General features: G+C 39.2%; 1 protein-coding gene across 3 annotated transcripts in view; it reads right to left on the reverse strand.

Moving 5' to 3' along the window:
- Positions 1-26,648, reverse strand: part of ATP6V1H (ATPase H+ transporting V1 subunit H) — a 160,532-nt gene that overhangs the window by 108,168 nt on the left and 25,716 nt on the right. For 2 of the 3 annotated variants that reach the window (XM_037802660.1, XM_037802659.1), the window contains exons 5-7: positions 7,885-7,998; positions 6,140-6,244; positions 3,042-3,095 (exon numbers count right to left, since the gene is read on the reverse strand). In XM_037802660.1, coding sequence (XP_037658588.1) covers positions 3,042-3,095; positions 6,140-6,244; positions 7,885-7,998 — 273 coding nt within the window. The remainder of the gene's footprint in view (positions 1-3,041; positions 3,096-6,139; positions 6,245-7,884; positions 7,999-26,648) is intronic. The other variant, XM_037802661.1, reaches the window with a different exon arrangement.

The following is a 26,648-nucleotide window of genomic DNA, read 5'->3' on the forward strand; positions in this document are numbered from 1 at the left end:
CCACTGAAACTATAAGTAGAAGAGTTTTATGAAATATATATGTGAAATATATACTAAAATGGTTAAAAGAAATGTTAAAATTGACTTCTTCACTCATGCTAGTCACATTTCCAAGTGCCCAGTAGCCACAAGTTTCTAGTAGCTATCAGATTGCACAGAGCAGATACTGATCATTTCCATCATCACGGAAAGTTCTAATGGTCAGAACTGTTCGAGAACATTAAGAGGCAAGATAAAACAAGCAAGAAGGAGAACCTGGCAACGTAAGTTACTCATTACCAGTGAAACAACATTCAACCTGCAATAGCTAATGCTAAATTGGATCGGCATCAAAAACAGCCAAAGGAAAGGACATGGTCAACTGCTGGAGCTAGGAGTTCTTTTGATCTCCTACACATGTGCATAAATAAAGCTGGCAGTGGGAAAAAAGAAAAACAAACAAACAAAAAGGCTCCCAGATTCTTTCTAAATCCTCCTAATTTTCAGAAGGATCACAGCTATTCATTTTCTGTCAGGGCATCAGCACAACAATCACCTTCCAAGGCTGTGCCGCTTTCTCATATAAGAACAGAAGTCTTATAACTCACATTCAAAAGAACCAGAAAAGAAATGAATCAACTGTTTAAGGTAGTACACAGAACTTGATGCAGTTTATTTTCATATTTAGGTAAAGACAATTATAACACACTGTAAAGAAATTCCACTTATGCAATATCATCAAAATAAAAATGTGTATAATGATCCACTCGTAAGTGACAACGATGCATCCGAAGCCATTTTGAAAGGTAAGTCTGTTGAATCATACTTTTTTTTCCATTTGGCAGTGTAAAACTATTTTTCTTATTTTATACTGACATCAAGTGGCAATGTGACACAATGCAGTCTACCAAACTGCTTTTCCTTGCTCTTTGAAAATCTAAAAGGATTCAAAGATACAATAGCAGTATTTTTAAAAGACCAAGTAGGCTCTGTGACTTGAGGGATGTCTAAAATTCCACCTGCAGTTCAGATGTCTTGAAAGAACCCATTTCTCTGGAGTTATGACCACTCATCAGCTGCATGATCTCGGGTGGTATGCCTCTCCGTACTGCCACACTTGGCTCACCTGTAAAATGTGGCTGTAGTATGACCCACCTCAAAGAGGGAGTGTGAGTTTTAAAGGAGATGCGAACATAAAATGTGTAAGACAGCACCAGGCACATAGCAAGTGCTCAGTCTACATTAGCTACCAGGTTAAAAGTCCCCATTAAAAGACAAATATCAAAGAAAAGGCTCAATTCGACCCTCAACTTAAAAGAGGTCTGCTTTCCAAGGTGAGAGCCATCTAAAAGGATTTAAGAGACAGAGAATATATTCAGGTTTGAGGAGCACTAAAGGGAAGATGGTAGAAAATCAAACGCCATGGTTTATTTTCTCACAATTACCCTGATGGTAATTCCTTTGAGATGTAAGTGTACGAGTCTACCAGATAAACCACTTCAACCGAATGCACTGGCCGTTCCATTAATCAGTTTTGCTTTCCCAAGACACTGGACAGAAAAGACCAAAATAAAAATGGCATGTCACTAGAGCTTTAACCTCATTATATAAGCATCAGTAACTAACAAACACTTTAACAACCATTTTAATGAATTTATAAGACAAATGATTCTGAAAACACTTTTTTTTAATAACCTACACCTCTAAGTCTAAAATGCAAAAATTAAACTAAACAATTTTTCAAAACTTGAAACTGGTAGAAATTCAACTCATTTAAAATAAAGAGTCTTAAACATCTGCTCATGACTGAAATCTAGGCTTCTAGCCCTGTAGTAACGTCACTTCCCTTCCCCCATACCCACACCCCAGAGCCAAGAATGCCATCTAGTTCTACACTGTATTCTAACTCTACTTTAGAAGACTAATGGCCATTTTCTGGCCTAACGTACTTTTTGTTAAACTCTTCAACCCATATCCCAAGAAAATCCCAGCTCTTGTCTTTGAAAATGGATTCTGCCACCATTAATAGTTCTAGAAGGTAAATACCAGTATGTTCCATGCAGATTATAGAAGTATCAATAACTAATTGGACATTAAATGGCTTCCACAGAGCTTACTTCAGGTCTATTGAGGGCAGGTTGTCAACACTACCCTCTAAAGGTGCTCTCCAGTTTCCCAGAGAGATTTCCAACAAATGAAACTAGATGCACTTCACCTAGGTTTCTTTTTTTTCTCTTTCTTTCTCTCAATGCCTCCAATCCTGCTAGCTCTTAGTCACCAAATTTACTGGCAGTACCTGAGCTATCCCTAGAATACGACAAAGTTAAACTACTTACAAATGGGGAAGATCATTCTAGCCAAGAAAAGGACTTAGGAGACATGATTAGTTCTCACCTTTAACCTTTCAGCTCTACAAAACTGTGGAAAAAGACTAGGGGGGTGGGGGGGATATGTGCACCACAGAGTCCTACATAAAGTCTCGAGCTATGGAGTGCAAGCAATGAGTTTTTATGTCATCAAGTAGCTTGTTGTCAACTGTTTGTCACATTCCATGTTTCACATTCTGGAAGGCCTTTTGGACAATCTGGCCAGCATGAACTAGTTTCAGGTTCTGAAGGGTTAAGGAGCCTTGGAAATTTTTCCGGAGTTTCAGCCCGTTCTGGGACACCCGAGTGGAACTGGAAACATTTATCTGTTAGACAGGTATTACACAGCTTATTAGCTAATTGGAGTTGGAAGAGAGAAGTATCCTGATTACTAGCTGCAGTGATACAACTGAATTCAGACCCTTGCTTTGATTCTCAGGCCTGAAATAAAGTGGTCTGGAAAAAAGAGCAACAGGGAAGAGCAATGTGTCATGTCTTCCGAAAGAAAACATCATCGCCAAACATTCTTAGACAGTCTGGCAATAAAATGTACCTAACTGGAGACGACACCTCAAATACATGGATTCACATTCTGGAAACTAGTAAAACGTCTTCAAAATTTTAAGTGTCTACGACTTAAAATAACTTATATTCAGGGTGTTAGGAAGCCAGGGAGTTAAGAAGGAATATACTTACATCACTTGAAGAGACTGTTCCTGATTCAACAGCAACACCGCTACCACGCAGTTTCTATTATGAAATAAATGACTTATTACTTAGTTTTGTTTTTAATTTTATCCTAACATCAGCTTAGGGAAGGGAGCTATGGAAATTTTATCATTTTTTTTTTAATCCTCCTTAACAGTCTATCATCAACTAATAAACAGCATGGGGATGATACAAACTATTCTAAATATCACTGCACTCTTCCAGATAATATCATGATCAGTAAGTTACTAGAAATGAAACGATAATAAAATTAAATACTAACCTTCACCTAAATTTCCTAAGTGAAGCTGGTGCAAATTGCCAATCTCGGGATTTACTTACTGAATTGTTTCCCAATAAGACAATGGCCTTAAGCTGAACTATCTACACTACGTTCTGTGGTGAAGCTTTAGAAATAGGGGGCTTGCAATGGGATGATACTATCTGGGACTTAAAAATCAGACTATGCATTGCAATTCTAACAAACTACAATGACAATCAAAATTGCAAATATTATATAGAAAAGACCAAAGAAAATCTAAGGTAAAAAGTCAGAGGTCTGAAAGTGCAAGAGAAAAGCGATAATGAATTTCTGACAGGAAGCTTTTATTTTTACTCAATAAAATCATCATCTAAGTGCCAGGAATTAACCTCCAGGACCCAAGTACAATGCTCTAAACAACCAAAAAAGGCTCCTAAATGTCACGAAAAAGCCCAACAACAAAATATCCAGGCATTCAACTAACTCGGACTTCTGAAAGTTTCTTTCTGTTTCAATCATGAAATTGCGGTCCTTTTTATAAGGGAAAAACACGATAAAGAAAGAGAGACCTTCCATATATAGCACTGTCACATAAGACTTGATCAAAGTTAAATAAAATCCCAAATAATCATGTCCTGACATTCTTTGAACAAGAGGGCTCTAATTTAATCTTAAGAAAGTGCTAAAAAGAAGGGTCTACCCACAGCAAGAGAGCCAGTGCAAGTGCTTCCCAGAGCCAGGCAGGAGCAGGGACCAAACTCCCAGAAGAGTAAAGCCAAGACTGCACCCGGGTACCCCGAAGTCACCCTGCAGCAGCAGGACTTACAGAGCAGAAAGGCCACACCAAGAGTTAATAAAGCCAAAGACTCGGGGATAAAAAGAATGTGCTAGAAACAGACAGAAAACATCGTTAAGAGCTTTTATCTACCAGGAAGCGCAATTCTAAAGAAAACTGTTCTCGACACTTGGAATAATTACTTTCACTAGTGAAATTACTTTTCCCCCAATTGTTGCACGTTTACAACCACACTATTCACTCCAGAAGTGACTAATCATCTGTGAAGCACGGTATCAACAGTATTCCTATGAAGGAAAATCTAAGGTGAAACCACCCAAAACGTGGATGGCAAAGTACAGTGTACCTCCTTTCCTACTAATTTTTATTTTATGAAATCAGCTACGATAGAGCGTCACTGCCGCTATACCAGAATGCTAACATTAAAGTAGAATGGGGTTTGTTTAAAGGGAGAGTTAATATTTTTTTTAAAGTTACCTACTTAAGCATTCTGATTTCAAATAATATACATTAAGAAATTTTAAATCTCTTTTTCACATACCTATTTTTCCTGTTATAAACATTTTGTTTTTGAAACACTTCACAAATTCAGTAAAATCTGCAACTTCGTGGTTCTTCTAAAAATAATGTTGAAAACTGAGCCAAAATTGTGTTAAAATTGGTACTATTAAACAAACAAACAAAAAACTGTTCACTTTTGTTCAAGACTGTTTAATACCCCTATCCAAATACGAAAGGCAATTATCAGGCTTCCCCCAAAAAAGGTAATCAATGGCAAGACAAAAAATAAATCTAGGCCAAATGTCATTGTCTCTCTCTTATGCCCGAAATTAAAATTTATTAAGATAATCAAGTCACCTAAAATCTAAATCACAACTTTCCAGAAATTAAGTTTCTTTCTTTGTTCTTTGTTCTCTAACATGGACCACAGTGACTGTCAACAGGACCTCTCCCGGCCCTGTTCCTGCAGGTCTTGTCACCCACGCCTGCACCAAAACCACATTCTCTTCTCGCTTCTGCCAAAACACCCCTTCCCCACTGCCTTCACTTAACTCTTTTCTGGGGGCCGCTCTGACCAAGCCTCCCCCTCACCAGCCACACTTAATACCTGGAAACCTGACAGAAACACGCTCCACAGAGCTAAGATGAGTGCTGCTTTTGCCTCATTCTAGGGAACCATGACGACAAAAACAGAAACCCTGTCAAATTCCCCAGCCATTAGACCACCAAGCTCTTTTACTCCATGGAGAGTAGAGATAGAGAGGCCCGAAAGCAACCAAGAGGACCAATAAGCTGCAGTGGACTCCCGAAGAAGGTGCCACTGCTGTGTGGGACAGCAGGATATGGCACCTGGGCTGGGCCATTCCATGCCGATCCAGGACACCTCGGGTTCAGGCACTGACTCTTGGCCTAGACAATGTGTATTTACAGTTTGAACCTCCCCCAGCAGCACTCAGGGCCACAGTGTTTATTGGTATAACCAGTTAGACAGCCTGGCTTGGTTATGTGGCCAGAGGGCACAGAAAACCCCACCAGAAACTTTAGGAGAGCTCTCCGCAAACCAAGATTTCCAGAGCTTGGTGGTTCCCAATTCTAACGCAGACACTGGGAGGTGAGCCTGGAAGTCTCCCAGCCCCTGCAACTTGCCTGCACTCTCTCTTTCCTGATGCACCATTTCTTTTGCCTTTATTAAAAGCCTTTTGAGTATACTCTTGGAGTTTTATGAGTCCTTTCATTATCCGAGCTGTGTAATCTTGGCAGCCATCTGGAAAGAAAATTCTGCCTGACTTCTGAGAGGCATGAGCAGGAAATCCCCAAGTGGCAGAAAAGACAGAAAGGTTTGAATTGAATCCAAAGAAAGAAGAAGTGAAGCATACCACCATATCTAAGAGTAGTTTGGATTCCTTATCAAGTTCAAAATGGCATTAGCTTAATATAGTCTTTTTTGTAATTTAACATATTTACCACAAAATAAGAGACCTTGACTGTTATACTCCTTTCAAAGATCCTAAAAGAAATTTCTTTTACCTGTGAACTCAGCTGAGTTTTTATCCAATTGAAATAGTAATTTAAGTCACTGCCTTCCATCAATTCTTTTCCCCATGCTGCTAATTTGGCAATAATTCTTGCTGCCTAAAAACAAATAAGAAATCCATTTAAATACTGTATTGACTCCAAAATCACAACATACACCTTAAAAACCAGGATTCCTAACCATTTTGCTGCATGACTTTTGTTAACACTCAACTCCTCTGAAAATAATAGTTTATATTTCATTTTAAATAACATTTTTTGAAATATAAATATTCAAAATGTATTTTTAAATGTTTCTATTAAAGTGAACCAAAATTAGTCAAGATTTTCATGGCATTCCCTATATTAGTTGTGTTTCAAAAGTAAGATTAGGACTCATCATAAGGCCAGCAAAAAAAGGTAAAAAGAAAAGAGAAGAGAAGAGAAGAAAAACAACACATATAAATATTTCTCACAGACAGACTTTCACAAATCACTTGCCACAGTTCTGAGCAATCACTACAACAAACTGCCAGCCACTACCCAAGATCCTGTGAGTTCTCATACTTAAAAAACCCATATCTTGGTATAATATATGTTCTAGGTATTAAATAGCCCTCAATCTCCTACATAAACAGATACCCTTTTCTCCTCGTTCAAAGATTTCTCAATTTTATTCAAGCTACAAAACTAATCAGTATTACTTTTTTTATTAAATAGGCAGTATAAAATACTACTTCAAATGAAAATCCCAATTTAATAAATATTCTTTCAATACTTTCTGAAAGCAAGTCTGTTTAAGAAACCACACACTCCACAATAATTAATCCCGATGGAGAATGGAAGACTGAGACAGGCTAACCCCAAACAATAAAATGTGGATGTGGGGTGGCCTGAAGCCCGTTCTGATATCTGAACACAGGCCGATCTGACCGAGATCTGACACTGCAGTACACAACATATGATATGGTGGTACATAAATGAATACAGACATGAATGTGGAGAGAGCGAGAGAGAGAGATGGCACACTCGCTTAAAAATCGTGACTTGATTTGAAAAATTTAGAGACATCCACTGAAATGAGCAGCCTAAAGGGCTACCCACCCTGCAGCTCTCTCCACACTGGGAACAGAAAAAGTGCTTGTGCAAAAGTTTATTCTCTCAGACCTTCCCTCATGTCTTTTCCAGACTCCATTAAAGATGATTAGTGTTAGGCCTTCCAAAGACAGTCCTTCAGGCTAAGTTTAAAATAAAAGTGTGTTTAAGATATTAAAAAGTGTGTGTAAGATATTAAAAGGTATTGTTTACGTAATTAAAATAAAAATTGAATAGCAGCTGCTTCAAAGCAAACTTTCTCTATAGTAAAATGTGGCTAGCACTATCATAGACATTCTGGACCTGTTTGCACGTGTGAACTTACTAAAGACTTTCACATTACAGAACTCAGTGTAATAGTCTGCATACCTTTAACTGTATCAGAGAAACCCTAACTCTCTTAATCTCCCAATATCCCCCCATTACCAATACCAGTAAGGAACACTGCTTCAAAAGTTAATGTGCCACTGAATTGTGTACATGAAAGTGATTGAGAAGGGGTATTTTATGTTATATATGTTATCACGATAAAAATTAAAAAAAAAATAAAATAAAAGTTAATGGGACAGCAATTACTGCTCTGAGAACTGGGAGATTACCAAATTACAAATGCCCCAGATTTGTTTCTTCCCTAAAATCAGAAATTTGATCAATCCAAAACTTACCATATGAACAGTAAAGAGATCCTGGCGATTCAGCATTGGCAGAAAGTAGGACCAGGCAGTGCTCTTGCTACGTTTTGCGTAGTCAAAGAAAATGCTAACTCGCTGGTGATGCTCCTAAAAAAGAAAAGAAACATTATGACCCATCAGAATGAATTTCTTGGAAGAATGTAACAATTGGACACTGTTTTTTCAACCTTTCATTTTATGTCCCACCAATCAGTGTGAGTTTCACTGTTTTTTTTTCCCAGTACGTGTGAGATTTGTCTTTCTTATTACTACAGGGCAACAGTAGGGTGGTGAGTAGCTATTTCAAAATTAAAATCACTTTAATTATGATGACTACTTCAAGTCAAGTGAGACAGGCTAACAGTACAGGCCTGCAAGGTGCAGGGCTACAAGCTGCACGTCTTCTCAGACTGCTCTCTGACCTGCAAGTCAACGAATGTCTCAAGTCCCCTGCAATCATCAGAGAGTGAGCAGCCTGCTCCCATCTCCCACACAAATGAAACAGAGAGAGGGTCAGAAACATCACAAATTAGCTCTGGATGGGGGCAATTGGCAGGAAGTACCTCAAACTACCTACAAGAAGGAGAGGGAAACAAGTGGTAAGAGAAACCTCAAATGTGCAAGGTAATAGTAGCATATCTCAAAGAAAAATCAGGGGCAAAAAAAGATTGCAAAGAAAAGAGCACAGGACACTAGAAGGTGATACAGGATTTGAGAAGAGTGAATTCCAGGTTAAATCATGCAAATTTCACTTCTCATCTAAATTTTCTCTGCGTATCACTGGCCGAAATCCACTCTCTGGTTCAGTAAGTGAGCACAGTTACTAAATAACGACATTTACTAAAAGCACAAATAACCACAAACAATAATTTTAACTTTCAGATCAACATTTAGTTCTCTTTAAGTACAGTAGTTTTAATTTTGTCCTGGGTTACCTATTTGAGGAGACAGACTACCATCTCCTTAAGTAATGAATTATTGTAGTTTAGAATAGTAACTGAAATACTTAGGATAGTGAATTAATCAAAGGACTCAAAATTCAGGCAGGCCATCATTACTCCACTGGTGGATTATTTGCAAAGTTAAAATGGTATTTCTCATTGTACATGTAAATAAACAAAGTACCCTAAAAACAGAAACCTCAGAAACCTATTTCGCAAGAAGTTTTATGTAAGTTTAAAATCCATCTTCTGCAACTAGCCCTTTGGTGGTTTCAATGCCGGCTTTAAAATTAAACTGGATGAAATACCTCCAAACACGAACTAGGATTTCAAACCTTTAAGAGAATATGGATAGATAAAAGTGTCCATACAGATAGGGAGGGGGCAAGATGGCGGAGTGGTGAAGTGTACGTTTTAGTTTCTCCTCCAGAGCAGTAGGCAGAAAGCCAGGAACTACATGGACTGGACACCACAGAGCAATCTGACTTTGGGCACACTTCATACAACACTCATGAACCAGTGGAACAGCCGAGATCAGCAAAAACTGCAAGTTTTCCCGTCCAGGGGACCCGTGCCCTCCCTGCCAGGCTCAGTCCCGTGGGAAGAGGGGCTGTCAGTGCTGGGAATGAGGAGGGAGAACTGCAGTTGCGGCTCTTATCGGAAACTCATTCTACTGATCCAAACTCCAATCATAGATAGACTGAGACAAGACACCAGAGAATCCAGGAGCAGCCAGCCCAGGAGAGAGGAGATAGGGAGAGCAAAAACAGCAAGGAAAACCCAAAAATAAAAGCAGAGACTTTTTGGAGTTCTGGTGAAAATAGAACAGGGAAGGGCAGAGCTCAGGCACAGTCAGGCTCATATGCAAATCCAGAAGGTGAGTTTCTTTGTCTGAAAAACTGGTTTCTCTGCTCCCTGGAGCATTCCTTAATGGCCCTAATCTCCTTGTCTCTTAGCATTTCAATAGCACATTAGAACTGCAAGGAGGGCCCTACCTTTTTTTTTTTTTTTTAAATCCTTTTTTCTTTTTCTGAAACAATTACTCTAAGAAGCCCAATACAGAAAGCTTCAAACACTTGCAATTTGGGCAGGTCAAGTCAAGAGCAGAACTAGGAGAGCTCTGAGACAAAACGCAATAATCCAGTGGCTGAGAAAATTCACTAAACACCACAACTTCCCAAGAAAAGGGGGGTGTCCGCTCACAGCCACCATCCTGGTGGACAGGAAACACTGCTGCCCATCGCCAACCCCATAGCCCAGAACTGCCCCAGACAACCCAGTGTGACGGAAGTGCTTCAAATAACAGGCACACACCACAAAACTGGGCGTGGACATTAGCCTTCCCTGCAACCTCAGCTGATTGTCCCAGAGTTGGGAAGGTAGAGCAGTGTGAATTAACAAAGCCCCATTCAGCCATCATTTCAGCAGACTGGGAGCCTTCCTACACAGCCCAGCAGCCCAGAACTACCCTGGGGGGACGGCACTCACCTGTGACATAGCACAGTCATCCCTCAACAGAGGACCCGGGGTGCACGGCCTGGAAGAGGGGCCCACTTGCAAGTCTCAGGAGCCATACGCCAATACCAAGGACTTGTGGGTCAGTGGCAGAGACAAACTGTGGTAGGACTGAACTGAAGGATTAGACTATTGCAGCAGCTTTAAAACTCTAGGATCACCAGGGAGATTTGATTGTTAGAGCCACTCCCCCCTCCCTGACAGCCCAGAAACACGCCCCATATACAGGGCAGGCAACACCAACTACACACGCAAGCTTGGTACACCAATTGGACCCCACAAGACTCACTCCCCCACTCACCAAAAAGGCTAAGCAGGGGAGAACTGGCTTGTGGAGAACAGGTGGCTCGTGGACGCCACCTGCTGGTTAGTTAGAGAAAGTGTACTCCACGAAGCTATAGATCTGATAAATTAGAGATAAGGACTTCAATTGGTCTACAAATCCTAAAAGAACCCTATCAAGTTCAGCAAATGCCACGAGGCCAAAAACAACAGAAAATTATAAAGCATATGAAAAAAACAGACGATATGGATAACCCATGCCCAAGCACCCGAATCAAAAGACCAGAAGAGACACAGCACCTAGAGCAGCTACTCAAAGAACTAAAGATGAACAATGAGACCATAGTACGGGAGACAAAGGAAATCAAGAAGACCCTAGAAGAGCATAAAGAAGACATTGCAAGACTAAATAAAAAAATGGATGATCTTATGGAAATTAAAGAAACTGTTGACCAAATTAAAAAGATTCTGGACACTCATAGTACAAGACTAGAGGAAGTTGAACAACGAATCAGTGACCTCGAAGATGACAGAATGGAAAATGAAAGCATAAAAGAAAGAATGGGGAAAAAATTGAAAAAATCAAAATGGACCTCAGGGATATGATAGATAACATGAAACATCCAAATATAAGACTCATTTGTGTCCCAGAAGGGGAAGAAAAGGGTAAAGGTCTAGGAAGAGTATTCAAAGAAATTGTTGGGGAAAACTTCCCAAATCTTCTAAACAACATAAATACACAAATCATAAATGCTCAGCGAACCCCAAATAGAATAAATCCAAATAAACCCACTCCGAGACATATACTGATCACACTGTCAAACACAGAAGAGAAGGAGCAAGTTCGGAAAGCAGCAAGAGAAAAGCAATTCACCACATACAAAGGAAACAGCATAAGACTAAGTAGTGACTACTCAGCAGCCACCATGGAGGCAAGAAGGCAGTGGCACGATATATTTAAAATTCTGAGTGAGAAAAATTTCCAGCCAAGAATACTTTATCCAGCAAAGCACTCCTTCAAATTTGAGAGAGAGCTTAAATTTTTCACAGACAAACAAATGCTGAGAGAATTTGCTAACAAAAGACCTGCCCTACTGGAGATACTAAAGGAAGCCCTACAGACAGAGAAACAAAGAAAGGACAGAGAGACTTGGAGAAAGGTTCAGTACTAAAGAGATTCAGTATGGGTACAATAAAAGATATTAATAGACAGAGGGGAAAAATATGACAAACATAAACCAAAGGATAAGATGGCTGATTCAAGAAATGCCTTCACAGTTATAACGTTGAATGTAAATGGATTAAACTCCCCAATTAAAAGATATAGATTCGCAGAATGGATCAAAAAAAATGAACCATCAATATGTTGCATACAAGAGACTCATCTTAGACACAGGGACACAAAGAAACTGAAAGTGAAAGGATGGAAAAAAATATTTCATGCAAGCTACAGCCAAAAGAAAGCAGGTGTAGCAATATTAATCTCAGATAAAATAGACTTCAAATGCAGGGATGTTTTGAGAGACAAAGAAGGCCACTACATACTAATAAAAGGGGCAATTCAACAAGAAGAAATAACAATCGTAAATGTCTATGCACCCAATCAAGGTGCCACAAAATACATGAGAGAAACACTGGCAAAACTAAAGGAAGCAATTGATGCTTCCACAATAATTGTGGGAGACTTCAACACATCACTCTCTCCTATAGATAGATCAACCAGACAGAAGAACAATAAGGAAATTGAAAACCTAAACAATCTGATAAATGAATTAGATTTAACAGACATATACAGGACATTACATCCAAAATCACCAGGATACACATACTTTTCTTGTGCTCATGGAACTTTCTCCAGAATAGATCATATGCTGGGACATAAAACAAGCCTCAATAAATTTAAAAAGATTGAAATTATTCAAAGCACATTCTCTGACCACAATGGAATACAATTAGAAGTCAATAACCATCAGAGACTTAGAAAATTCACAAATACCTGGAGGTTAAACAACGCACTCCTAAACAATCAGTGGGTTAAAGAAGAAATAGCAAGAGAAATTGCTAAATATATAGAGACGAATGAAAATGAGAACACAACATACCAAAACCTATGGGATGCAGCAAAAGCAGTGCTAAGGGCGAAATTTATAGCACTAAACGCATATATTAAAAAGGAAGAAAGAGCCAAAATCAAAGAACTAATGCATCAACTGAAGAAGCTAGAAAATGAACAGCAAACCAATCCTAAACCAAGTACAAGAAAAGAAATAACAAGGATTAAAGCAGAAATAAATGACATAGAGAACAAAAAAACAATAGAGAGGATAAATATCACCAAAAGTTGGTTCTTTGAGAAGATCAACAAGATTGACAAGCCCCCAGCTAGACTGACAAAATCAAAAAGAGAGAAGACCCATATAAACAGAATAATGAATGAAAAAGGTGACATAACTGCAGATCCCAAAGAAATTAAAAAAATTATAAGAGGATACTATGAACAACTGTATGGCAACAAATTGAATAATGTAGAAGAAATGGACAATTTCCTGGAAACATATGAACAACCTAGACTGACCAGAGAAGAAATAGAAGACCTCAACCAACCCATCACAAGCAAAGAGATCCAATCAGTCATCAAAAAGCTTCCCACAAATAAATGCCCAGGGCCAGATGGCTTCACAGGGGAATTCTACCAAACTTTCCAGAAAGAACTGACACCAATCTTACTCAAACTCTTTCAAAACATTGAAGAAAATGGAACACTACCTAACTTATTTTATGAAGCTAACATCAATCTAATACCAAAACCAGGCAAAGATGCTACAAAAAAGGAAAACTACCGGCCAATCTCCCTAATGAAAACAGATGCAAAAATCCTCAACAAAATACTTGCAAATCGAATCCAAAGACACATTAAAAAAATCATACACCATGACCAAGTGGGGTTTATACCAGGCATGCAAGGATGGTTCAACATAAGAAAATCAATCAATGTATTACAACACATCAACAAGTCAAAAGGGAAAAATCAATTGATCATCTCAATAGATGCTGAAAAAGCATTTGACAAAATCCAACATCCGTTTTTGATAAAAACACTTCAAAAGGTAGGAATTGAAGGAAACTTCCTCAATATGATAAAGAGCATATATGAAAAACCCACAGCCAGCATAGTACTCAATGGTGAGAGACTGAAAGCCTTCCCTCTAAGATCAGGAACCAGACAAGGATGCCCGCTGTCACCACTGTTATTCAACATTGTGCTGGAAGTGCTAGCCAGGGCAATCCGGCAAGACAAAGAAATAAAAGGCATCCAAACTGGAAAAGAAGAAGTAAAACTGTCATTGTTTGCAGATGATATGATCTTATATATAGAAAACCCTGAGAAATCAACAATACAGCTACTAGAGCTAATAAACAAATTTAGCAAAGTAGCGGGATACAAGGTTAATGCACATAAGTCAGTAATGTTTCTATATGCTAGAAATGAACAAACTGAAGAGACACTCAAGAAAAAGATACCCTTTTCAATAGCAACTAAAAAAATCAAGTACCTAGGAATAAACTTAACCAAAGATGTAAAAGACCTATACAAAGAAAACTACATAACTCTACTAAAAGAAATAGAAGGGGACCTTAAAAGATGGAAAAATATTCCATGTTCATGGATAGGAAGACTAAATGTCATTAAGATGTCAATTCTATCCAAACTCATCTACAGATTCAATGCAATCCCAACCAAAATTCCAACAACCTACTTTGCAGACTTGGAAAAGCTAGTTATCAAATTTATTTGGAAAGGGAAGATGCCTCGAATTGCTAAAGACACTCTAAAAAAGAAAGACGAAGTGGGAGGACTTACACTCCCTGACTTTGAAGCTTATTATACAGCCACAGTTGCCAAAACAGCATGGTACTGGCACAAAGATAGATATATAGATCAATGGAATCGAACTGAGAATTCAGAGATAGACCCTCAGATCTATGGCCGACTGATCTTTGATAAGGCCCCCAAAGTCACTGAACTGAATCATAACGGTCTTTTCAACAAATGGGGCTGGGAGAGTTGGATATCCATAACCAAAAGAATGAAAGAGGACCCCTACCTCACCCCCTACACAAAAATTAACTCAAAATGGACCAAAGATCTCAATATAAAAGAAAGTACCATAAAACTCCTAGAAGATAATGTAGGAAAACATCTTCAAGACCTTGTATTAGGCGGCCACTTCCTAGACTTTATACCCAAAGCACAAGCAACAAAAGAGAAAATAGATAAATGGGAACTCCTCAAGCTTAGAAGTTTCTGCACCTCAAAGGAATTTCTCAAAAAGGTAAAGAGGCAGCCAACTCAATGGGAAAAAATTTTTGGAAACCATGTATCTGACAAAAGACTGATATCTTGCATATACAAAGAAATCCTACAACTCAATGACAATAGTACAGTCGGCCCAATTATGAAATGGGCAAAAGATATGAAAAGACAGTTCTCTGAAGAGGAAATACAGATGGCCAAGAAACACATGAAAAAATGTTCAGCTTCACTAGCTATTAAAGAGATGCAAATTAAGACCACAATGAGATACCATCTAACACCGGTTAGAATGGCTGCCATTAAACAAACAGGAAACTACAAATGCTGGAGGGGATGTGGAGAAATTGGAACTCTTATTCACTGTTGGTGGGACTGTATAATGGTTCAGCCACTCTGGAAGTCAGTCTGGCAGTTCCTTAGAAAACTAGATATAGAGTTACCATTCGATCCAGCGATTGCACTTCTCGGTATATACCCGGAAGATCGGAAAGCAGTGACACGAACAGATATCTGCACGCCAATGTTCATAGCAGCATTATTCACAATTGCCAAGAGATGGAAACAACCCAAATGTCCTTCAACAGATGAGTGGATAAATAAAATGTGGTATATACACACGATGGAATACTACGCGGCAGTAAGAAGGAACGATCTCGTGAAACATATGACAACATGGATGAACCTTGAGGACATAATGCTAAGCGAAATAAGCCAGGCACAAAAAGAGAAATATTATATGCTGCCACTAATGTGAACTTTGAAAAATGTAAAACAAATGGTTTATAATGTAGAATGTAGGGGAACTAGCAATAGAGAGCAATTAAGGAAGGGGGAACAATAATCCAAGAAGAACAGATAAGCTATTTAACGTTCTGGGGATGCCCAGGAATGACTATGGTCTGTTAATTTCTGATGGATATAGTAGGAGCAAGTTCACAGAAATATTGCTATATTAGGTAACTTTCTTGGGGTAAAGTAGGAACATGTTGGAAGTTAAGCAGTTATCTTAGGTTAGTTGTCTTTTTCTTACTCCCTTGTTATGGTCTCTTTGAAATGTTCTTTTATTGTATGTTTGTTTTCTTTTTAACTTTTTTTTCATACAGTTGATTTAAAAAAGAAGGGAAAGTTAAAAAAAAAAAAAAAAAAGAAAAACAAGGAAAAAAAAAAAGATGTGGTGCCCCCTTGAGGAGCCTGTGGAGAATGCAGGGGTGTTCACCTACCCCGCCGCCATGGTTGCTAACATGACCACAGACATAGGGGACTGGTGGTTTGATGGGTTGAGCCCTCTACCATAGGTTTTACCCTTGGGAAGACGGTTGCTGCAAAGGAGAGGCTAGGCCTCCCTATGGTTGTGCCTAAGAGCGTCCTCCCGAATGCCTCTTTGTTGCTCAGATGTGGCCCTGTCTCTCTAGCTAAGCCAACTTGAAAGGTGAAATCACTGCCCTCCCCGCTACGTGGGATCAGACACCCAGGGGAGTGAATCTCCCTGGCAACGTGGAATATGACTCCCGGGGAGGAATGTAGACCTGGCATCGTGGGATGGAGAACATCTTCTTGACCAAAAGGGGGATGTGAAAGGAAATGAAATAAGCTTCAGTGGCAGAGAGATTCCAAAAGGAGCCGAGAGGTCACTCTGGTGGGCACTCTTATGCACACTTTAGACAACCCTTTTTAGGTTCCAAAGAATTGGGGTAGCTGGTGGTGGATACCTGAAACTATCAAACTACAACCCAGAACCCATGAATCTCGAAGACAGTTGTATAAAAATGTAGCTTATGAGGGGTGACAATGGGATTGGGAAAGCCATAAGGACCACACTCCACTTTGTCTAGTTTATGGATGGATGAGTAGAAAAATAGGGGAAGGAAACAAACAGACAAAGGTACCCAGTGTTCTTTTTTACTTCAATTGCTCTTTTTCACTCTAATTATTATTCTTGTTATTTTTGTTTGTGCGCTAATGAAGGTGTCAGGGATTGATTTGGGTGATGAATGTACCACTATGTAATGGTACTGTAAACAATCGAAAGTACGATTTGTTTTGTATGACTGCGTGGTATGTGAATATATCTCAATAAAATGAAGATAAAAAAAAAAAAAAAAAGACAAAGTAGTGACTACTCAGTGGACACCAAGGAGGCAAGAAGGCAGTGGCATGACATATTTAAAATTCTGAGTAAGAAAAAATTGCCAACCAAGAATTCTTTATCCAGCAAAGCTCTCCTTCAAATTTGAGGAAGAGCTTAAATTTTTCACAGACAAACAAATGCTGAGAGAATTGGCTAACAAGAGACGTGCCCTACTTGAGATACTAAAGGGAGCCCTACCAATAGAAAAACAAAGAAAGGAGACAGAGAGACGGAGAAAGGTTCAGTACTAAAGAGACTCAGTATGGGTACATTAACAGATAGAGAGAGGGAAAAAAATATTTATGACAAACATAAATCAAAGTATAAGATGGCAGATTCAAGAAATGCCTTCACGTTAATAACACTGAATGTAAATGGATTAAACTCCCCAATTAAAAGATATAAATTCACAGAATGAATCAAAAAAAAAAAAATTAACCATCAATATGTTGCATACAAGAGACTCATCTTAGATACAGGGACACAAAGAAATTGAAAGTGAAAGGATGGAGGGAGGCGGGGCAAGATGGTGGATTGGTGAGGTGTATGTTTTAGTTACTCCTCCAGGGAAGTAGGTAGAAAGCCAGGAACGGTGTGGACTGGACACCGCAGAGCAATCTGACTTTGGGCATACTTCATAGAACACTCATGAAAACGTAGAACTGCTGAGATCAGAGAAATCTGTAAGTTTTTGTGGCCAGGGGACCCGTGCCCCTCCCTGCCAGGCTCAGTCCCGTGGGAGGAGGAGCTGTCAGCACCGGGAAGGAGAAGGGAGAACTGCAGTGGCAGTCCTTATCAGAAACTCATTCTACTGATCTAAACTCCAATCATAGACAGACTGAGACCAGACACCAGAGAATCTGAGACCAGCCAGCCCAGCAGAGGAGACAGGCATAGCAAAAAAACAGCAAGACAAACTCAAAAATAAAAGTGGATGCTTTTTGGAGTTCTGGTGAACATAGAAAGGGGACGGGCAGAGCTCAGGGCCGCAGGCTCATTTGCAAAAACCGAAGAAAAATTGATCTCTCTGCCCCCTGGATCTTTCCTTAATAACCCTAATTGCTTTGTCTCTTACCATTTCAATAATGCATTACATCTGCCAGGAGGGCCCTTTTATTTTCTTTTTTTTTTTTTTATCTTTTTTTCATTTTCTAAAACAATTACTCTAAGAAGCCCAATACAGAAAGCCTCAAAGACTTGCAATTTAGGCAGGTCAAGAAAAGAGCAGAACTGAGAGCGCAGACACAAAAGGCAATAATCCAGTGGCTGAGAAAATTCACTAAACACCACAACTTCCCAAGAAGAGGGGGGCGTCTTCTCACAGCCATCATCTTGGTGGACAGGAAACACTCCTGCCCGTCACCGGCCCCATAGCCCAGAGCTGCCCCAGACAACCGAATGTGACGGAAGTGCTTACAATAACACGCATGCACCACAAAATTGGGCGTGGACATTAGCCTTCCCTGCACCCTCAGCTGGTTGTCCCAGACTTGGGAAGGTGGAGCAGTGGGAATTAACAAGCCCCATTCAGACATCATTTCAGCAGACTGGGAGCCTCCCTACACAGACTGGCAGCCCAGAACCACCCTGGGGGGACGGCACTCACCTGTGACATAGCACAGTCATCCCTCAACAGAGGACCAGGGGTTGCAAGGCCTGGAAGAGGGACCCACTCACAAGTCTCAGGGGCCACATGCCAATACCAAGGACTTGTGGGTCAGTGGCAGAAACAAACGATGACAGGGCTGAACTGAAGGATTAGACTATTACAGCAGCTTTAAAACTCCAGGAACACCAGGGAGATTTGGTTGTTAGAGCTGCCCCCCTCCATGACCGCCTGGACACACGCCCGTTATACACGGCGGGCAACAACTACACACGCAAGCTTGGTACACCAACTGGACCCCACAAAACTTACACCCCCACTCACCAAAGAGGCAAAGCGGGGGAGAACTGGCTTGAGAGGAACAGGTGGCTCGCAGACGCCACCTACTGGTTAGTCACAGAAAGTGTACTCCACGAAGCTGTAGACCTGACAAATTAGACATAAGGATTTCAATTGGTCTACAAATCCTAAAAGAACCCTACCAAGTTAAGCAAATGCCAAGAGGCCAAAAGCAACAGAAAATTTTAAAGCACATGAAAAAACCAGACGATATGGATAACCCAAGCCCAAGCACCCAAATCAAAAGACCAGAAGAAATACAGTACTTGGAGCAACTTATTAAAGAACTAAAGATGAACAATGAGACCATGGCACGGGATATAAAGGACATCAAGAAGAGCATGGAACAGGATATAAAGGGCATCAAGAAGACCCTAGAAGAGCATAAAGAAGGTATTGCAAGACAAAATTAAAAAAGAGATGATCTTATGGAAATTAAAGAAACTGTTGACCAAATTAAAAATGTTCTGGATACCCATAGTACAAGACTAGAGGAAGGTGAACAACGAATCAGTGACCTAGAACATAACAGAATGGAAAATGAAAGCACAAAAGAAAGATTGGGGGAAAAAATCGAAAAAATCGAAACGGATCTCAGGGATATGATAGATAATATAAAACATCTGAATATAAGACTCATTGGTGTTCCAGAAGGAGAAGAAAAGGGTAAAAGTCTAGGAAGAGTATTCAAAGAAATTGTTGGGGAAAACTTCCCAAATCGTCTAAACACCATAAATACACAAGTCATAAATGCCCAGCGAACTCCAAATACAATAAATCCAAATAAACCCACTCCGAGACATATTCTGATCACACTGTCAAACACGAAAGAGAAGGAGCAAGTTCTGAAAGCAGCAAGAGAAAAGCAATTCACCACATACAAAGGAAACAGCATAAGACTAAGTAGTGACTACTCAGCAGCCACCATGGAGGCAAGAAGGCAGTGGCACGACATATTTAAGATTCTGAGTGAGAAAAATTTCCAACCAAGAATACTTTATCCAGCAAAGCTCTCCTTCAAATCTGAGGGAGAGCTTAAATTTTTCACAGACAAACAAATGCTGAGAGAATTTGCCAACAGGAGACCTGCCCTACTGGAGATACTAAAGGAATCCCTACAGACAGAAAAACAAAGAAAGTAGAGAGAGACATGGAGAAAGGTTCAGTACTAAAGAGATTCAGTATGGGTACATTAAAGGATATTAATAGAGGGAGGGAAAAATATATACAACAAACATAAACCAAAGGATAAGATGGCTGATTCAAGAAATGCCTTCACAGTTATAATGAATGTAAATGGATTAAACTCACATTAAAAGGTACAGATTTGCAGAATGGATCAAAAAAAATGAACCATCAATATGCTGCATACAAGAGACTCATCTCAGACACAAGGACACAAAGAAACTGAAAGTGAAAGGATGGAAAAAAATATTTCATGCAAGCTACAGCCAAAAGAAAGCAGGTGTAGCAATATTAATCTCAGATAAAATAGACTTTAAATGCAGGGATGTTTTGAGACACAAAGAAGGCCACTACATACTAATAAAAGGGGCAATTCAACAAGAAGAAACAACAATCATAAATGTCTACGCACCCAATCAAGGTGCCACAAAATACATGAGAGAAACACTGGCAAAACTAAAGGAAGCAATTGATGTTTCCACAATAATTGTGGGAGACTTCAACACAACACTCTCTCCTATAGATAGATCAACCAGACAGAAGACCAATAAGGAAATTGAAAACCTAAACAATCTGATAAATGAATTGGATTTAACAGACATATATAGAACATTACATCCCAAATCACCAGGATACACATACTTCTCTAGTGCTCACGGGACTTTCTCCAGAATATATCATATGCTGGGACATAAAACAAGCCTCAATAAATTTAAAAAGATTGAAATTATTCAAAGCACATTCTCTGACCACAATGGAATACAATTAGAAGTCAATAATTTCTAAGGGACTTAGAAAATTCACAAATACCTGGAGGTTAAACACCACAATCCTAAATAATCAGTGGGTTAAAGAAGAAATAGCAAGATAAATTGCTAAATATATAGAGACGAATGAAAATGAGAACACAAAATACCAAAACCTACGGGATGCAGCAAAAGCTGTACTGAGGGGGAAATTTATAGCACTAAACGCATATATTAAAAAGGAAGAAAGAGCCAAAATTAAAGAACTAATGGATCAACTGAAAAAGCTAGAAAATGAACAGCAAACCAATCGTAAACCAAGTAGAAGAAAAGAAATAACAAGGATTAAAGCCGAAATAAATGACATACAGAATAAAAAAACAACAGAGAGGATAAATAACACCAAAAGTTGATTCTCTGAGAAGATCAACAAGATTGACAAGCCCCTAGCTAGACTGACAAAATCAAAAAGAGACAAGACCCATATAAACAAAATAAAGAATGAAAAAGGTGACATTCCTGCAGATCCTGAGGAAATTAAAAAAATTATAAGAGTGTACTATGAACAACTGTATGGCAACAAACTGGATAATGTAGAGGAAATGGACAATTTCCTGGAAACATATGAACAATCTAGACTGACCAGAGAAGAAACAGAAGACCTCAACCAACCCATCACAAGCAAAGAGATCCAATCAGTCATCAAAAAGCTTCCCACAAATAAATGCCCAGGCCAGATGGCTTCACGGGAGAATTCGACCAAACTTTCCAAAAAGAATTGACATCAATCTTATTTAAACTCTTTCAAAACATTGAAGAAAATGGAACACTACCTAACTAATTTTATGAAGCTAACATCAATCTAATACCAACACCAGGCAAAGATGCTACAAAAAAGGAAAACTACCGGCCAATCTCCCTAATGAATATAGATACAAAAATCCTCAACAAAATCCTTCCAAATCGAATCCAAAGACACATTAAAAAAATCATACACCATGACCAAGTGGGGTTTTTCCAGGCATGCAAGGATGGTTCAACATAAGAAAATCAGTGTATTACAACACATTAACAAATCAAAAAGGAAAAATCAAATGATCATCTCAATAGATGCTGAAAAAGCATTCGACAAAATCCAACATCCGTTTTTGATAAAAAGACTTCAAAAGGTAGGAAATGAAGGAAACTTCCTCAATATGATAAAGAGCATATATGAAAAACCCACAGCCAGCATAGTACTCAATGGTGAGAGACTGAAAGCCTTCCCTCTACGATCAGGAACAAGACAAGGATGCCCGCTATCACCACTGTTATTCAACATTGTGCTGGAAGTGCTAGCCATGGCAATCCGGCAAGACAAAGAAATAAAAGGCATCCAAATTGGAAAAGAAGAAGTAAAACTGTCATTGTTTGCAGATGATATGATCTTATATCTGGAAAACCCTGAGAAATCGACGATACAGCTACTAGAGCTAATAAACAAATTTAGCAAAGTAGCGGGATACAAGATTAATGCACGTAAGTCAGTAATGTTTCTGTATGCTAGAAATGAACAAACTGAATAGACACTCAAGAAAAAGATACCATTTTCAATAGCAACTAAAAAAATCAAGTACCTAGGAATAAACTTAACCAAAGATGTAAAAGACCTATACAAAGAAAACTACATAACTCTACTAAAAGAAATAGAAGGGGACCTTAAAAGATGGAAAAATATTCCATGTTCATGGATAGGAAGGCTAAATGTCATTAAGATGTCAATTATACCCAAAATCATATACAGATTCAATGCAATCCCAATCAAAATTCCCTCAACCTACTCTGCAGACTTGGAAAAGCTAGTTATCAAATTTATTTGGAAAGGGAAGATGCCTCGAATTGCTAAAGATACTCTAAAAAAGAAAAACAAAGTGGGAGGACTTACACTCCCTGACTTTGAAGCTTATTATAAAGCCACAGTTGTCAAAACAGCATGGTACTGGCACAAAGATAGACATATAGATCAATGGAATCAAATTGAGAATTCAGAGATAGACCCCCAAGATCTATGGCTGACTGATCTTTGATAAGGCCCCCAAAGACACTGAACTGGGACATAACAGTGTTTCCAACAAATGGGGCTGGGAGAGTTGGATATCCATATCCAAAAGAATGAAAGAGGACCCCTACCTTGCATCCTACACAAAAATTAACTCAAAGTGGATCAAAGATCTCAATATAAAAGACAGTACCATAAAACTCCTAGAATACAATGTAAGGAAACATCTTCAAGACCCTGTATTAGGCAGCCACTTCCTAGACTTTACACCCAAAGCACAAGCAACAAAAGAAAAAATAGATAAATGGGAACTCCTCAAGCTTAGAAGTTTCCGTACCTCAAAGGAATTTCTCAAAAAGGTAAAGAGGCAGCCAACTCAATGGGAAAAAATTTTTGGAAACCATGTATCTGACAAAAGACTGATATCTTGCATATATAAAGAAATCCTACAACTCAATGACAATAGTACAGACAGCCCAAATATAAAACGGGCAAAAGATAAGGAAAGACATTCTCTGAAGAGGAAATACAAATGGCCAAGAAACACATGAAAAAATGTTCAGCTTCACCAGCTATTAGAAAAATGCAAATTAAGACCGCAATGAGATACCATGATGGAATATTACGCGGCAGTAAGAAGGAACAATGTCGTGAAACATATGACAACATGGATGAACCTTGAAGACATAATGCTGAGTGAAATAAGCCAGGCACTAAAAGAGAAATATTATATGCTACCACTAATGTGAACACTGAAAAATGTAAAATAAATGGTTTATAATGTAAAATGTAGGGGGACTAGCGGTAGAGAGCAATTAAGGAAGGGGGAACAATAATTCAAGAAGAACAGATAAGCTACCGTGGGTAAATTTAACATTCTGGGAATGCCCAGGAATGACTATGGTCTGTTAATTTCTAATGGGTATGGTAGGAACTAGTTCACAGAAATGTTGCTTTATTAGTTTACTTTCTTGGGGTAGAGTAGGAATATATTGGAAGTAAAGTAGTTATCTTAGGTTAGTTGTCTTTTTCTTACTCCCTTGTTATGGTCTGTTTGAAATGTTTTTTTATTGTATTTTTTTTATTTTTTTTTATTTTTTGTATAGTTGATTTAAAAAAAGAATTAATTAAAAAAAAAAGAAAAAATATGCAGACTATCTTAGAGCTTTAGGTACATAAAACCATACTGTATGTGTTTTTCTAAAAAAAAAAAAAAAAAATATGCAGAGCCCCCTTGAGGAGCTGGTGGAGAATGCACGGGTATTGGGCTTCCCCACCTCGATGATTACTGATGTGCTCACAGACATAGGGGACTGGTGGTTTGATGGGTTAAGCCCTCTACCATGGGACTTGACCTTGGGAAGACAGTTGCTGCAAAGGAGAGGCTAGACCTCCCTATGGTTGTGCCTAAGAGCCTCCTCCCGAATACCTCTTTGTTGCTCAGATGTGGCCCTCTCTCTCTGGCTAAGCCAACTTGGCAGGTGAAATCACTGCCCTCCCCCCTACATGGGACCAGACACCCACAGGAGTGAATCTCCCTGGCAATGTGGAATATGACTCCCGGGGAGGAATGCAGATCTGGCATCGTGGGATGGAGAGCATCTTCTTGATTAAAAGGGGGATGTGAAAGGAAATGAAATAAGCTACAGTGGCAGAGGGATTCCAGAAGAGCCAAGAGGTCACTTACGCACAATATACACAACTCTTTTAGGTTCTAGTGAATTGGAGTAGCTAGCAGTGAATATCTGGAACTGTCCAACTGCAAACCGGAATCCATGAATCTTGAAGACGACTGTATAAAAATGTAGCTCATAAGGGGTGACAATGTGATTGGGAAAGCCATGTGGACCACACTCCCCTTTGTCTAGTTTATGGATGGATGAGTGGAAAAATGGGGGAAGGAAAAAAACAAACAAAGGCACCCAGTGTTTTTTTTTACTTTAATTGCTCTTTTTCACTTTGATTATTATTCTTGTTATTTTTGTGTGTGTGGTAATGAAGGTGTTGGGGATTGATTTTGGTGATGAATGCACAGCTATGTAATGGTACTGTGAACAATTAAATGTATGCTTTGTTTTGTATGAGTTGCATGGTATGTGAATACATCTCAGGAAAATGAATTTAAAAAAAGAGAGAGAGAATATGGATAATGCCCTTCTAGTAAGAGGCACTTCTCAGTTGAATCTGAATCTCTCCACATCATCCACAAACAATACAGGTCAAAAAGAAGAACAAATAAAACTATACAAAACTCAGCCCTTCCAGTTAACTGTAAGTACAAAACGAATACTGAATCCCAGCAAAACTCTCTCAAGATCCTACTTCAAGTTTTTGTGGAGAGCAAGGTGTGCCAGTTTGAGTGTATTGTGTCCCCCAAATGCCATTATCTTTGTGGTCTTGTGTGGGGCAGAAGTTTTGGTGCTGTTTGGGTTTGCCTGGAGTGTGCCCCACCCAGCTGTGGGTAATGATTCTGATGAGATGTTCCCATGGAGGCGTGGCCCCGCCCATTTGGGGTGGGCCTTGATCAATGGAGCTATATAAATGAGCTGACTCAGAGAGAGGGAACGGAGTGCAGCTGGGAGTGAAGTTTTGAAGAGGAGCAAGCTTGCTAGAGAGGAACGTCCTGGGAGAAAGCCATTTTGAAACCAGAACTTTGGAGCAGACACCAGCCACATGCCTTCCCAGCTAACAGAGGTTTTCCGGACGCCATTGGCCATCCTCTGGTGAAGGTACCCGACTGCTGATGTGTTACCTTGGACATTTTGTGGCCTTAAGACTGTAACTGTGTAGTGAAATAAACCCCCGTTTTATAAAAGCCAATCCATCTCTGGTGTTTTGCATTCTGCAGCATTAGCAAACTAGAGCACAAGGTAAGTCTAGAAAACATGTGCAGAGAAAGAATGTAAGCCCAAGAAGTCCTAAAGTTGATATAAAGTCTCCACCAGAAAATTAAGTATACCCTCGGGGTACGAAAACTGAAAACACTTGCTGGCAGTTTGGAACACTGTCCATAGGAGCAGGAAGCAGTCTTGGAAAAGCATCTTCTGGAGACTGGATGGTAAGGAGTAGAAGAAATAAAAGGGGGAAATGTAGGGTCCTGCCAGACAAATGGGGAGCCTCACCCCCATGCAACCCCCCAAAAAATCAAAGGATATACAATCTGCCCTCCACTGAAAAATATAAAGTCATCAATTAAGAAGGTGTACATCCTACAAAAACAGGGAAGGGTGTTCCCAACCTAGGAATCTTGTAAATCACCCAAAATCTATGCTATGAATAAACAAATGCAGTCTAGATTTATACAAGGAGACCAGAAGAAGAAAGCAGAAGATGTAAATCAAAATTTCAGCCGATGAAAATTTCCTCAGCCCAAAATAACCATGATGCAAAAGAAAACTACCACTCCAGGCTGAATTAAAAATCCTCAAACAAGCATTTGGGGAAATGAAAATCAGAAATTCAAAAACAAAACAGAGAAACTGTCCCCTAAAAAAGAATAAAATAAAAACAGAGTTGACTGAAACTCAGAAAAGAATGAACGAAAAGGGAAAAATGGTTTAAAAAATTAAGACCAAAAATCATGGGGAAGATGGTGGCATACAGAGGTGTGTAAGTTAGTTAGTCCCCTCTGTAACAACTAATAAACAACCAGGAACAACTAGT

This window comes from Choloepus didactylus, chromosome 14, assembly GCF_015220235.1.
Source record: "Choloepus didactylus isolate mChoDid1 chromosome 14, mChoDid1.pri, whole genome shotgun sequence".
NCBI classification, from domain to species: domain Eukaryota; kingdom Metazoa; phylum Chordata; class Mammalia; order Pilosa; family Megalonychidae; genus Choloepus; species Choloepus didactylus.